This window comes from Triturus cristatus, chromosome 7, assembly GCF_964204655.1.
Source record: "Triturus cristatus chromosome 7, aTriCri1.1, whole genome shotgun sequence".
In the NCBI taxonomy this organism is placed as follows: domain Eukaryota; kingdom Metazoa; phylum Chordata; class Amphibia; order Caudata; family Salamandridae; genus Triturus; species Triturus cristatus.
In genome coordinates this window covers 1044710565-1044726275 of record NC_140590.1, presented here as the reverse complement: position 1 = coordinate 1044726275, position 15711 = coordinate 1044710565, and the positions used below count along the sequence as shown (strand labels likewise).

Genomic DNA, 15711 nt, shown 5'->3' with positions numbered 1-15711 from the left:
CTCTCATTCATTCAGCCAGGCTCATAGCACAGTGATTACATTTTGTGCCATTCTCCTTTTTCCACCCTTGCCTCTCTCACTTCAAACCAGACTAATGTAAGGGTCTATCCTCAAAGTAGACCCCCCCCCCCCCTCATGATTCCATCTTTCATTAGAATAAGTGTGATGCTTGCCTTCATTAAATTAACTCTTGGGAATGCAGATTCCTTGCTCAAACCTTAGTTTGCGGCTGCCCTTTATTTGTTCTTCTGTACATCCTAACCATTTGTTTTGAGAAAGAATGGTGGAAACACTTGGTGACGAGGCGCTGCTGTGCTGTATAATGTGTGGGAACCTACCTGGATACTGGAACAAAGCACCTAAAAGTAGAGAGAACACACTAGCCTAGCACTAGGAGTCATTGAACAAGATGAGCAGTCACTAATATCTTAATTCAGGAACAAAGCAAATGGGAACCAATCTTACGAAGCCATGTCCACTTTGGTTCCTTTAGAGGATTACACATCCTGTTACAGATCCCCTGTTTATTAAATGAAAAAATAGTCAATAGTGCTACACTTACACTGGTTAGATAGCGGGCCCTACTATTGATACATACCAACTCCTTATACCAAAAAAGAAATGTTATACTGCCTTTCCTCGCCTCCATAGATACCATAGATAGTTGTATAAGGGAAAACAAATTGCTTACCTAGTTTACCTTAGAGAACCAGAAACACCAAGAGGCCAAAGAATAACACTTTGCAATGCACATATAGCATTACTTAACATACATGACTGTATTTCATAAGTAAACAAAGCAGTTGTTTATGGCATTTGGATTAAATTTAGAATTCTAATTGTACCCATATAGAAAAAAATTCAAAGCAATTAAGCCTATTTTACTAGAGCATAATACTCATATATATTTAGGGATTGGCTTTTGACAGGGTGGGCCTGTTTTGTTTTTTTTAGGCTAAACATTGCTTCAGTTCTCACCTGCACAACCGAGCCAGACCGATAGAGGAATGGTGGGCTGTATTCATGTGTATTATCAGGATTAATGTGACTTCTAAATGTCTTGTATGGCACGCATGCAATGCTTAGCCTTTATGCTTACCATTTCTCTTGAGCTCAGGTGTATGGTGCTTGCTTTTCGCCTTGTGAAACACTTAATAAAAGCCCTCAGTGAGTAAATTAGGGTGTATAAGGGTGGGGGGTGCGAGGATAGTTGAAGGTTAGTTACAGTGCATAATATGTATTTCTATTTTAACTAGTAATATGCTTTTGTGAAGCCTGGCGTTTTTGTTTATTTACTGCGGGAATCCATCTTCATAAATTGGGACTATTAAAATCTGCATTTTTCATAATATTCGAGGATGCCTTATTACAGGCTGTAATTTTAAGGTTCCCAGTTCTTGGTGATGGGAATTCATTTGTTGGATGAGTTCACCACACTAACTACCCTCAAGTAACTTTTCCCTTAGTAAGCCTCTTTTGTGTATGTGAGGAGCAAGTACTAATTTCCACTTAATTGTGCAGTGACGGTTCTAGAATTCTTTAAATAATCTTTAAGAAACATACTTTCATTATAAATTCTGCAGCTATTGAGGCCTCTACCAAATTACTCTCACATGGGCGGTTGGGTTCTTCCCTTGTAGTATGTGTTTGAATGCCTTGACAATTTGTTGGATTCCTCAGTCATAAATTTTTTACTTGTGTTGGCATTGTATCCGCTTTGATGAGGGTTTTATTAAACTTTGCATCATCTAATTTGCAGTTAATGTATAGGTACCCAGCATAAAAAAAATTAAGTAAACTGAATCAAAATATATTTACAGTTTTAAAAGGATTAAATGTTTACATTTCTGTTATTACTATGCAAGTTACTTTTTTTAAACGTTTCGGGACTTTGTTTCCATTCTAATTTGGTTGTTTTTTGTTCCTGGCCTGTGTTTGATTATAGGTGAAAATGGACTTCTTTGACTTGCTATCTAATCACCATTTGGATGGTCAGTCACGTTGGAGCAAGGTGAAAGACAAAGTAGAAGGAGACCCACGATACAAAGCTGTGGATGGTTCCTCCATGAGGGAGGACCTCTTCAAACAGTATATTGAAAAAATTGCAAAGGTGTGTTCGATATTTATCCACTCTACCAATTTTGTTTGTAATGGTAATCAGACTTGTTTCACTTAGCCTTCCAGCCTGTTTTGTGCTGGACACTGGCATACAACTGTTAAGTTATGTGAAATGCCAATTAAAGTCTCTGGTTCCTAGTTAAAGGTTAGACAGTCGTGTTTTCCGTTTCTGAAAGTTTGTTGCCAAGCAAGTAAGCAAGCAAGTAAAGATGGAAACCACTACATTGCAGGTCTTGGGTACTTTCAATTTTAGATGCCCTGATTACACCTGCAACTAACCATACACCTTTTGAGGGGTGTGTTTTTGCCACAGCACAGCCCAACTGAACAAGCTGAGAGTATTTTGTGGTTGATCGGGCACTGAGGAACCAAGGACTTGGAGAGGAAAAAGGGTAAAAAAGATGAATAAGCAGTAAATAAAAAGAACAAGGAATATTTGATACCTGGATTAGTATTGCTTGACGTGAACACTATTGTAAATCTTTCTGATTCTGGAGACTACCAAAGACTTCAATGCAGTCAATTATGTAGGTGATATAATTTCTCCTCTGGTTGTGGAGCTTTGAGTCCAGATTTTTCACTGTATTTCTAGACCAGTCTTTCAAAAGAAGTGTGGCGGTTCACTTCCTTTACGATTTTCTCCTCATTGGAATTGTTCTTTTTCTCAGCAGGTCCCTTGACTCTTACCTTTCAATCAGGTTTCACCTGACTTTTATCTAACATACAGTGGCCTCTAATTACACCAATCTACTGGTAATACTGATTCTTATTTTGTCTTGCTCCCCACTCTATCACATTATGCTACATTTTCAATTATGGCCTTTTTATGGAGAAATAAGTAGTTCAGCAGTTTCTGTAAGTTGGTTAACAGTGTCATTGCCACAAGGATTCAGTCCATTTTCTCTCACCACTGTTAGACAACTTGGCTTGTTCGTTAAGGAACACAATTTCTTTTTCTTTTTCAGACCCCGTCTTTGCACTACCTTTAAATCTCAGTTAAGAGCTGATCCTAACTTTCTGCCTAATAAGGGTGTCCTCCGGGCTAAAAGATAAAAAGTGGCAACTGATTCTGGAATGCATGACTTTGTGCAAGAGCCGCTAAAAAGTATGAATCTTTGTCATGCATTGATATCGAAGGGAATTAAGTCTGTTACCGCTTTTCAAATTGGTTTCCTATACTTTTTTCAGTCTGGCTGTAGTCTGATTTAGCTGAGTGGAGCACCTCTTGTCATCAGTTCTTCAAAAATGTCCTATAGATAGTAGTAGTTAAGAGAATGGATGCTTTATAATGATTTCTTATTGTTTGGATGGGCTGTCCATTAGGCCATGACATTGTCTATTGCTGCATTGTCTATTTTGTGTTCCCAATATTTTTTGGTGATGTCGCATCAAGTAGTCCTTTGCTTAAACTGCGGATGCACCACACATATAACAAGTAATTGATAGCATTTGTGTTTTCTTTGATGCATTTATGTTGTTGATATTGTATTGCTGATTTAAGGGGCATTTGTTTAGGATGTGAGTACTAAAGAGACAGTGCTGTTTACCTGTGAACATTCATTTGTTTTACTTTGCTGCCATAACATGTTGTTTACACAGCTTTTTTATTCACAAATTACATTTGTTTGTGTCAATAGCCATTTTTAAAGCTTCAATGAAAACACAGGCATGTCGCAAGCTTGGTTTCTGTTGCAGTAACCTTCCACATTTTGTGAGACTACTGATGCACTTTGACTTGATGTGCCCTGGGTCCCTGCCAATCAGGTTCACAGGGCCTGTGTTTTTTCCCAAAACTGTACTTTGTACCCCCAATTAGCACATCTCTGGCCACATGTCAGTCCCTTGTAAAAGGTACCATAGGTACCAAGGGGACTGTGTCCAGGGAAGGCCTCTAAGGGCTGCAGCACTTATTGTGGCACCCTTAGAGGCCCTGTACCTTTCTCTCTCTCTCTCTCTCTCTCTCTCTCTCTCTCTCTCTCTCTCTCTCTCTCTCTCTCTCTCTCTCTCTCTCTCTCTCTCTCTCTCTCTCTCTCTCTCTCTCTCTCTCTCTCTTCTCTCTCTCTCTCTCTCTCTCTCTCTCTCTCTCTCTCTCTCTCTCTCTCTCTCTCTCTCTCTCTCTCTCTCTCTCTCTCTCTCTCTCTCTCTCTCTCTCTCTCTCTCTCTCTCTCTCTCTCTCTCTCTCTCTCTCTCTCTCTCTCTCTCTCTCTCTCTCTCTCTCTCTCTCTCTCTCTCTCTCTCTTTTCCCTTTCCCCCCCCCCCCCCGTGATGAGGGTACAGGTGCATGTGTCCTGTACCCCTAGAGCAAGTCTTAGACATTGTAAGTGCAGTAATGTCATTAAGAGTATATGGTGCTGGGAGTTTTTCATTACAAACTCCACAGCACCATTATGGCTTTACTTGGTTTGGTATTAAACTTCTCAGCACATTACACCCACACTAATGCTAGTGTGGGATTTAATGAAAAATGCACTGAGGGGATCTTAGAGATGCCCACTGAAAAAACGACCAGCCTTTGGTGGGTTCCCTGACTGGTACTCACCAGCCCGCCACCACGAGACCTGTTTCTGGACACCTGGGGTGGGAGCCTGAGCTCTCTGAACCCAGAAACATACCTTTCCTGGGCAGAGGTGGTCACACCTCCCCCAGGCCAGGAAGAGCCATCTGTGGCAGGGGAGCATTAACGGCCTTGCCGCCTTTGTAACGCGACCCCCAGCATCTCCTGCTATCAGGAGCAGGCCCCTTCCTGTCTCCCCTCCTTTTCGGTGGGAAGACAAAAAGGAAAAATTAGCACAGGCCAGAAGGTGTGCCCACCTCTGCCAACCCCACCCCTCAGATGCGGGAAGCGAGGTGAAACCCACTCTTCAATGCCTGCCATCTTACAGATGGCAGGCACTCTCCAATCAGGATTAGGGATTGTGCCTACTCTCCCACATGGGATGAGCACACCAAGGGTGTAGTCACCCTAAGGTCAGTAGCGCATTGGTTACTGACCTCGAGACCCCTAAAACACTTCCTAAATACAGTATTCAGAGGGCAGTCTTGAACCAAGAAGACGCCTGGCAGAGGAGACTTCAGGGAAGAACTGACTTGACACCAGCCCATCTGCAGTTTCCAGAGATCCTGTACCAAATGTCGCATTGTCCTGCAGCCAGCGACCCCCAGAACCCACGTGAGGACTGACTGCCTTCCACAAAGACCGGATCTCCTGTGAACAGCAGCTCTGTTCAAAAGAAACAACCAAGAAAGACTCCAAGTCTGCTGAGCACAAAGAAACTCAATGCCTGGAACCACCACTGTACCTGACGCCTACGGCCCAAGTCTGAGTGGCCCACCATTCTCAGCAAGGTCCCCCCAGCCCTCCAGAGTCTGAGTCCAGTGTGGGTTGACACCTGACCCCTCCAGAACTCCCCAACGTCTCCTACACCCCCTGAATGGAGCCCTCCACCCAACCGCGAGTGGCCCAGTAAGGTGAAATCAGAACTCCATGGACACCCCTGCATCCAGCCACCCTGCTCCCTGGAGAAGAGAACCTGCGGTGCACCTACATCCCCGAGCCCTAAAACGTACCTGCCCAGCTGTTGGTTTCTCCCAGAAGTCTTTCTGGACCAAGCCTGCAGCCAAAATCCAAAACCAGCAACTCCCACTGAAAACAATAGGGCACCCAACGCCAAATCAGCACTCTGCACCCGTCTGCCCCTGTGCCGCTATGGGTGCACCATGTGTGCTAACTCTTATCCCCCCCTTTGACCTGATCTTAAGTCCAGGAGCTTTGCTCCCACAACTTTGTGGCCTGCTCCTGAGCAGCCACCAACCAGAGGCCCCTATCCCCCATTGGATAACATTGGGTCTCAGCACTCTGCACCAGGCTACCTTTGTGCCGCTGACGGTGTTTTCAGAGTGCATCCTTGACCCTGGGGGAACTCTGGTTCTAACCACAGAAACCCAACTCCCACGAATAAGTACTTACTTGTAAACCGATAACTTCATTTCCTACCATATGATTGCATTGACTGCTTTTCCTTTGAAAATTCTTTTAAGTGTGGAGCTGGTTCGTATGAAACCTTGAAAAACTGCAAATGTACCATAACTGAATTACTTACCTTTTGCTAGGAAATGTCCCTGTGTAATATCTAGGCATATCACAATGATTAGCAAAAGTAACCTAAAAACTAATCCAAGAAGTAACGTGTCCATTAATCTACAAAGTAACTGAAAAGTAATTCTGATGGACTTACCTGTAAATCAACCAACCTGCATTCAACTGTAATTCACTGTGTAAATCTTTCAAAGTATTATTTCACTTACCTGCACCAGGCCTGGCTTGGTTTTAGAAAAATAAAATAACTAGGTAATTTTATACAAACAGAATTGGTCTGAGCTCAGTCTTTGAGTGCGTCACATCATTTCTTGTCTGAGTGTGTACAATAAATACTTAACACTACCCTCTGATAACGCCTTACTGCTTGCCCACACTACCACAAGTAGAGAGTAAGGTATTATCTACTTTTACCTTTGCCTACCTTTGATGTTGCACTGCAGACTCTACCTTACTTTGGGTTCGTATATACAGCGCCAGCTTCCTACGTGGTACTTTGTCAAAAGTGTATACTTTAAGTTCTCCAGTTACAACGCAAGCTTCGTCTGACTCCTTTTGATTAAACTATACCTGAAATGTACTGCGTACGTCTGCTGTATATAGTTATGCTATTTTCTTTATAGGACACCTGAAAGCACTACATTCAAAGGCACCCCTCATCTGCTAAGCACTTGCAATAACAAAAAGCCAGACCTATTAGCTTGCCAATACTTTCTTCCAAATTGGGACCTCACATTTCTAACCAGCTTCTCCTTGATTTATGGAAACGTCTGTCTCGTCTTCTGCCACCTTTGAGACTTTACTTCTTAAGTGCAGTGCTGACATATATTTGGCATTGTCACCTCCAGAACGAATCCCATCCTAGAAGCAGGAGGAATAATATGTTCGAGGCATATGAGCTGCAGATTACACACTTGTGCATAGATCGCCATCTGGTGTTGGGCCCGGATGTTTGCAGTTTATTTTTCCTCTTGGAAAGTCTTTGGAAGTCACGAGTTTGGTGACTCCTCCCTTGGATCATATTGCGCATGGGCTTTGGCTCCATCCTCAGATTGTTTTTTTCCGCCATCGGGCTCGGATGTAATCTTCGCGCTCTGGTTCCGAACAGCTTCCAGTTCAACGCGCAATCCTCACCCCAATTAGCGGTATTGTTTTCGATCGCGATCTCCCCATTCGTCACGCCTCTCATCGGCAAGACCTTCGGTTCCAGTCGTCGACGGCGGCCTTCGGGCTTACCTAAGCTCCGGTCCTGGCTAATGGAAAGGACTCCATTAAAAAAGTGTCCTCGATGTGGGTCAAAATTCCCCCACACCGATCTCCACGAGGTGTGCAACCTCTGCCTCTCCCCTGAACACGAGGCTCGAGACTGTCCGGCGTGTAAATCCTTCCGGTCCAAGAAAACGCTTCGGGACCGAAGAGCCAGAAGAACCATGGCACACACTTCGGCGATCCCGGACGACATCTTAGGGTAAGGTGTCGATGCTCCGGAAGAACACCACACCGACGAGGGACTAGTCAGCGCCTCCGAAGCAGACGATTCAGATGTGGAGGACATCACTCTGGCACAGAGGGTCGTGAGTACTACTATCCCCACCTCCTCCCCCACACCCTCGCGGGCACCGAAAAAGGCTTCGGTCACGCCTTCGCCTTCGGGCCTAAGCAAGACCAAAGACACTGCTTCCCACACCGCACCTTCGGGGCCGGTAAAGAAGCCGAATAAGCCTTCAGGCGGCTCGGGCTCGAGCCAGCCCACCGTCGGAGCCGATAAACACCCTTCAGCACCGAAAAAGAAGCCGGCCTCCACCTCGACACCGAGCCCCACACCGAAACACTCTGGGTCGAGACCCAGCTCCTCGGCACCGACCCCATCCTCGGTACCGACAATAGCCCACAAGGCCACCGGCATTTCGAAGCCGAAATCCATCTCGGCGCCGACGAACCAACCGGAGCTCCCAAAGCATGGTCCCAAACAGCGAACCAGCCTAAAAGATCAACGGCTTCGGCGCCAACGGACCAACCAGCCTCTCCAGGACTATTTACACCGGATCCCTTACAAAAAACATTAAGGATCCCAAAACTGGACATTTAATGCTCTCTATCAAAAAGACACAATAAGACCAGCCTGCTCCGCCTCCACCTCCAAAAAGGAAGGACTCTGCTACCTCCCCTTTCAGATTACCTTCCCCACCTCCTCCACCTTCCCCTCCTCCACCTTCACCACCCCCCCTTCACCACCCCCACCTCATCATTCCCCCACTCCATTCTCGGATAATGATGATCACAGGGATCCATACGACGATATGGGGGATGTACCCCAAGATATACCTACAGGGGACCCCACTCCCACAGGCTCCCCAGACCCATGGGACGATTATAACATCCCTGATGTCCCTAATGTCCCACAAGACAACCTTTACCCTTCCAGACCTTCTCCACCAGAAGACTCCTTGGGGTTCAATCAATTATTGCAAAGGGCGGCACACTACCACGGGGTAGATTTACATACCGACCCAGTGGAGGAGGATTTCCTCCTAGACACATTTGACACCACACATAGGACCACCTCCATATTGCCTATGCTAAAAGGTGTTCTAAAACATGCGCCGGAGGTCTTTAAGGACCCAGTCAGGGCCAGGGTCATTAACCTGCGCATTGAGAAAAAATATAAAGCCGCCCCAACAGACCCCTCCTACATCAGAGGGCCTGCTCCACTAGATTCTTTGGTGGTATCCACAGCACGAAAAAGGGCCAACTCTCAGGCGTCAGGTGATGCACCACCACCTGACAGAGTCTAAACTCCTGGGCGCATCAGGCAAACGTACTGCAGCTCAAGCGGCCAATATATGGCGTATCGCCAATACACAAGCGCTACTAGCGAGGTATGACAGGGCCCATTATGATGAGCTAGAAGCCATAATGCACCATCTCCCTGATAAATACAAAGCTAGGGCCAATGAGCTAATTCAGGAGGGCAAAACAATTACTAATACCTCCATACGTTGTGCCTTAGACGCAGCAGACACAGCCTCTAGGGCTATCAATACGAGTGTCCTCCTCCGTCGCCATGCCTGGCTAAGGATATCCGGTTTTAAACCGGAGGTACAAGCCTCCATCCTCAACCATCCCTTTGACCAGGAACATCTGTTTGGCCCCAAAGTGGATGACGCCCTGGAGAAAATGAAAAAGGATACGGACACTGCAAAATCCATGCGAGCCTTACAATCTCACCCTCCCAGACGCCCCTTTCGACGCTCTTCCTTTCGGAGCACATCCGGAGGCTACTCCTCAGACTCCGCTTCCACTACATACAAATCCCCTACTCAGTCCACGTTTACAAGGGGTTACCAAAGAGGCGGCTACAGGGGCAACAATAGCAGAGGCAAAACAAATACCGCCCGCTCTGCCACCGCGCCTCCCCAATGACTTCCCTCCACATCCCCCAGACCATCACACTCCGGTCGGGGGCAGACTCCAACATTTCCTTCCGGTCTGGACTACCATCACCTCAGACAAATGGGTAACACAAATAATTCGGTCAGGCTACTGCCTAGAACTAACATCTACCCCCCCAAACATTCCACCCAGACAACGCCCGATGTCACCAGAACATCTACGGCTACTCAAGCAGGAGGTAATCTCCCTCCTAGACAAGGAGGCAATAGAACATGTTCCAGCCAACCAACAAAATATGGGGGTCTACTCCCTGTATTTTCTCATACCAAAAAGGGACGAAACGCTACTGCCCATCCAAGACCTTCGGCCCCTAAACACATACATACACTCAGACCACTTTCATATGGTGACGCTTCAGAAGGTATTTCCGCTACTTTCCCAAAACGACTTCCTCACCACTTTGGACCTAAAAGATGCTTACTTCCACATTCCAGTGCACAAGGCCCACAGCAAGTTCCTCGGATTTGTAGTGGACGGCCAACACTACCAATTCAAAGTGCTCCCGTTCGGAGTCACAACCGCACCACGAGTATTCACCAAATGCCTAGCAGTGATGGCAGCACATCTGCAAAGACAACACATTGACGTCTTCCCTTACCTAGACGACTGGCTGATAAAATCCAGTTCATACAATCAGTGTGTACAACACACACACACCACCATCCAGCTACTTCATCAGCTGGGCTTCACGGTAAACCACGAAAAAGTCCCATCTCCACCCTTCCCACGTAAAATATCTAGGTGCCACTATAGACACCTCAAAAGCGCTCGCCTACCCCAATCCTGCCAGGATTGCAAGCATCCAGGCTCTACGTGCAAAATTTATAGCACAACACCCTCTTCCAGCTCGGGTTTTCATGCAACTAATAGGGATGATGGCCTCTTGCATCTTCATAGTACCTCGCGCAAGACTCCAGATGCGTCCTCTCCAAGAGTGCTTAGCGCACCAATGGAACCAGGCCCAGGGTCAATTAACAGATCTGGTGTTGGTAGACTGTCGTACCCATCGCTGTCTGCAGTGGTGGACTACCACAAACCTTTCCAAAGGTCGACCGTTCCTGGACCCGGTTCCACAGATAGTACTAACAGCAAACGCATCGCTCTCCGGCTGGGGAGCTCATCTATTACATCTCACCATGCAAGGCAAGTGGTCACCTCAACAGAAGCTACTCCATATCAATCATCTGGAGTTACTAGCGATCTTCCTAGCCCTAAAATCCTTCCGGACACAAATTTTGGGCAAAGCAGTCCTAATCCGCACAGACAACATGACAGCCATGTATTATATTCAAAAACAAGGCGGGGGACACTCTCCACAGCTCTCTCAATTAGCACAGAGCAAATGGAGATGGGCCATACCCTGGAAAATCTTTCTCCTAGCCCAGCATGTCCCAGGAGTACAAAACACTATAGCAGATCTACTCAGCAGACAAACACAACCACTCCACGAGTGGGAACTTCACCCTCAAGTTCTTCACCCATACTTTCAAATGTGGGTGCATCCACAGATAGACCTCTTCGCCACCCACGAAAACAAAAAATTCCCAAGCTTCGCCGCCAGATACCCACACCCATTGTCCAAAGGCAATGCGATATGGATGAAGTGGTCAGGCAGATTGGCCTACGTTTTTCCGCCTCTCCCACTAATTCCATTAGTAGTGCGCAAACTACAACAGCACTCCCTCACACTAATATTAGTAGCGCCAACTTGGGCCAGACAACCGTGGTACACCACACTACTGGAACTATTGGTAGTACCACATCAAAAATTACGCGCCTCTCCACACCTCTTAACCCAGAACCATGGAGAGATCAGACACCCGGACCCAGCTCAGCTCAACCTTGCGATCTCGCTCCTGAAATCCTAGAATTTGGGTACCTAAATCTTCCCCCTGACTGTATGAACGTCATCAAAGAAGCTAGGCGCCCTACCACTAGAGCGTGCTACGCCGCCAAGTGGAAACGTTTTGTTATCTATTGCCATAACAACACCATCAATCCACTAGATGTGTCCATTCAACACATCATAGGCTACTTGCTCCACCTACAAAGGTGCAATCTGGCCTATACATCCATTCGACTACACCTAGCAGGCATAGCAGCTTACCTACAAAACAGGCAACATCTCTCACTCTTTAGAGTACTTGCTATTAAAGCCTTCATGGAAGGCCTTAAAAGAATAATTCCCCCCAGAGTACCACCCTCACCTGTGTGGAATCTAAATATCGTTCTTACCAGACTAATGGGACCTCCTTTTGAACCCCTACACAAATTTGAACTTCAATTCTTAACATGGAAAACCGCCTTTCTTGTAGCCATCACTTCCCTCAGAAGGGTCAGTGAGATACAAGCATTTACTATTCAAGCGGACGCGGTGGGACTGCGGTGTAACGGCGGCGCCGCTAGCTGAAGCAAATGACATTCAATGTAAATATTGTATGCTTTTAAAAAACTAAAAATATTGCACTGATTAGCGTGACATTGGATAAAATTGGAGTCATAACGATATTTTACCGAATTGCTCACTGCTCTTTTGTTCATTATACTTGCTGCGAAGTGCACATAGGCACAGAAACTTACCTTTTAAACTGCATATTTGCACATTGTTTTATGCGCTACCTGGTCCTCGCCAACACGCCTCGGTCCGACCCGGCAAGTGCTGTTGATCGGAAGGCGCTTCTAGGCGGACATATTTGGAATCTTTGGACACCTCAGGGGAACAGTGGGTAGCGGACTAGCTTTTCCGCCACATAAAACCCGATGCAGGAGCGCACGCGCAGCGGACGTGCCAAAGGCAAGTCCGACTGTGCCTAGCGCCATGACCCCTGTGTCTCGGCCATTAGTAACAAACACTGTGACCTATACACATGAGCTGAACACTATGAGTACATCAAACTGTGGGTTACGTTACGATCTTCAGGAGGAGCCAAATAGTTGCAAACAATGTGGGCTGCAGCTGAGCTACTTGAAAGTAAGGGCACAAATGACACAGCTAAAAACCCCTAATACTAGAGAGACCAAAGCAGTGCTAATCAACGCACGCTCACTGATAAAACATAACATTGAAATTGCAGAAATGATTGAAACACACAAACTCGATTTAGCCTTTATACCGGAAACTTGGGCAGAAAAAACATCAGACCCGGAACTAACACTGGCACTCCCTGCAGGCTACGCCATTACCAGGGCTGTCCGAACACACAAGAGGGGAGGAGCATTAGCTAGCATCTCTAGAGAAGAAATCAGAGTAGCAGGAGGCAAAATGGGCAGTACACAGGACTGTGAAACATTAGCATTCCAAATATCAATAAACAACAATGATACACTTAAAGGACTCTTTATATATCGTCTGCCGAAAGCCCTGACTCCCCTAATTGACAATATCAGCCCCTTCTTGGAGTCTAGCATAAACCACCCAGATTTCACAGTGCTGGGAGACTTCAATTATCATCTAGAAAAAGAAAAGGATCACAATATTATCACATTCACTGAGACCATGGCAAGTTTCTCCCTAAAACAGAAAGTTAGACAAGCGACACATGTCTTAGGACATACACTGGATGGAATTTTTACTTCCAATCCAGGGATAAGAATCTCGGAAATTATTCCTGTCCCATGGTCCGATCACAAAGCAATAATATTCATGGTACAGAACAAGGGGCATAAAACACCATCAAGTAGTAACAACACCTCGGTCATATACCAGGATTGGGATAAAATAAACATACCTAAATTACATGCCCAATTAAGTGCTTCAAAGCCAAACCTAAACTCAGATGCTAACTCTGGGGTTAATAAAATTTCCACTTGGATTAAGACAGCATTAGACATGACAGCTCCTAAAAAGAGCTTCACACCAAAAAGAAAAAAACCTTCTGAACCTTGGTTCTCAGAAAAGCTAAGAATGAAAAAGAAAGAATGTAGAAGGTCAGAAAGAAAGTGGAGAGCTAATTATGACCAGACAAAGATTGAATACTCATATATTTTGACAGAATATAAGAAACTGATCATCGAGGAAAAGAGTAAATATTTTACACAGAAAATTCACCAGTAGAGAACTATTTGACACAGTAAAAAAACGGACAAATCTCCCAACGAATGCTCTGAAAGAGTTCAGCCCAGATATTTGTAATACCATAGGTGAATTCTTCATAAACAAAGTCTAGACTGTCTATAGAACATTCTTGGACAATTACACCTCTTCAAATGAAGGACCCAGGCCAGGACTAGAGGCATCAGACAAGTTTTTCGCCTTCTCTGGATCTACGATGGAACAGATAACCCAAGTGGTTAAGACTATCAAGTCAGGGGCACTGTCTGACCCTTGTCCACCCAAGGCTTTCCACCTATTCCCAGAAATGCTCAGCGAGCAACTCAAAATGTTATTTGTGGATATAATACAATCAGGTACTTTTCCTATGGCATGGAAGTTAGCTTCAGTCCGACCGCTACTGAAAAAAGCTAACCTTGATGCCAATGAACCTAGCAGCTATAGGCCCATCTCTAGGATTCCGTTCCCTTCTAAGGTGCTGGAGAAGCTACTTAATTCGCAGATCACAACATATATCACCGCGGGTAATTTCTTGGACCACTCACAATACGGTTTCCCAGAAGGCCACGGGACAGAGACTGCATTGATAATGGCAGTAGAGGAGCTTAGAAGAACGTTGGATGCAGGAAAGAATGCCGCCTTGATCTTGTTGGATCTCTCGGCGGCCTTCGACACTGTTAATCATAAGATCCTAATTGGTAGATTAGCTGAGATCGGACTTCAAGACGCTGCCATCACCCTACGTTCGTCTTATTTAGCAGATAGATCCTTTGGAATAGAAGCAGATGGATCATCATCCAAATCCTTCCTGCTGCCATGTGGGGTGCCACAGGGTTAATCTTTGAGCCCCACACTGTTTAATATATACGTTGCCCCTCTGGCAGCAATTATTAGGCAATGTGGATTTTCGGTGATATCATACGCCGACGACACCCTGGTGGTTGTATCAATCTCTAATAACATCGAGGCGACAGCTGACTAATTTAATATCTGTATGTCCCAGATAAACATCTGGATGCAGAAAAACTGTTTTAAACTAAACTGTGAAAAAACCGAGGTACTACTGTTAGGGACAAACACCACCTTCTGGTCCCCAAGAGGGTGGCCAGCTGACATGGGTGAATACCCTACCCCAGTCCCAAAGGTTAGGAACCTGGGGGGTCATTCTCGATGAAAGACTGACATTCAAATGCCAGATCAATAAACTTGCCTCCACTTTTTGGGGCATCCTGAAAATGATCAGGAAAATCAGCTCTTTTATCCCTAAAGATTCATTGAAGACTTTGGTCACAGCATTGGCCCTCTCGAGACTGGATTACGGCAACGCGCTATATGTGGAGCTACAATCACAGCTCCTTCAGAAGCTTCAGCGAATGCAGAATGCAGCAGCGAGACTAATCTTAGATATACCCAGATATGAACCAGTCTCCCATTGGCTGGGAGACCTCCACTGTCTTCCAGTCGAAAAGAGAATCAAGTTCAAGTCAGTGTCTAGCATACAAGGCCCTACAGGGCAGAGGACCATTGTATATAAGAACGCACCTGCAAAGATATACACCAACTAGAAATTTAAGGTCAAACCACCAGCAATTATTGTCAATCCCCAGATACAAGCAGGCCCGTTGGGGGGGGCAGAAGTTTCCTGCTGGGAACAGCCAAAACATGGAACAGTCTGCCCAATTCAAATAAAAAACAGCACATCGCTTATGTCATTCAGAAAGCTATTGAAAACCTGGCTATTTGTCAACTGAAACGCCACAGCTCACTATTCCTACCAACTACTGCGCCAAGACGCCCGCGGGCATACGTTGCGCTTTACAAATCTACAAATCAAATCAAGAACCTTTTCTACAAATGCACCATAATAAGGTGGTTCTTCGTACCAACCCAAAATTCCATTTCTCCTTTCCACCTAAACCAATCGGTAGAACTACCAGTATTCTTCTCGCAACCACAAACTGTTGCAGAAAGAGCTCTTCACACACTATATGTC

General features: G+C 45.6%; 1 protein-coding gene across 2 annotated transcripts in view; it reads left to right on the top strand.

The window, feature by feature from the left end:
• Window positions 1-15711, top strand: part of TCERG1 (transcription elongation regulator 1) — a 698295-nt gene that overhangs the window by 565788 nt on the left and 116796 nt on the right. The window contains exon 16 of one of the 2 annotated variants that reach the window (XM_085618106.1): window positions 1946-2110. The exons of the other annotated variant lie outside the window; for it this stretch is intronic. Within the exon in view, the coding sequence (XP_085474232.1) occupies window positions 1946-2110 (165 nt within the window). The remainder of the gene's footprint in view (window positions 1-1945; window positions 2111-15711) is intronic. 2 annotated transcript variants of the gene reach the window in all.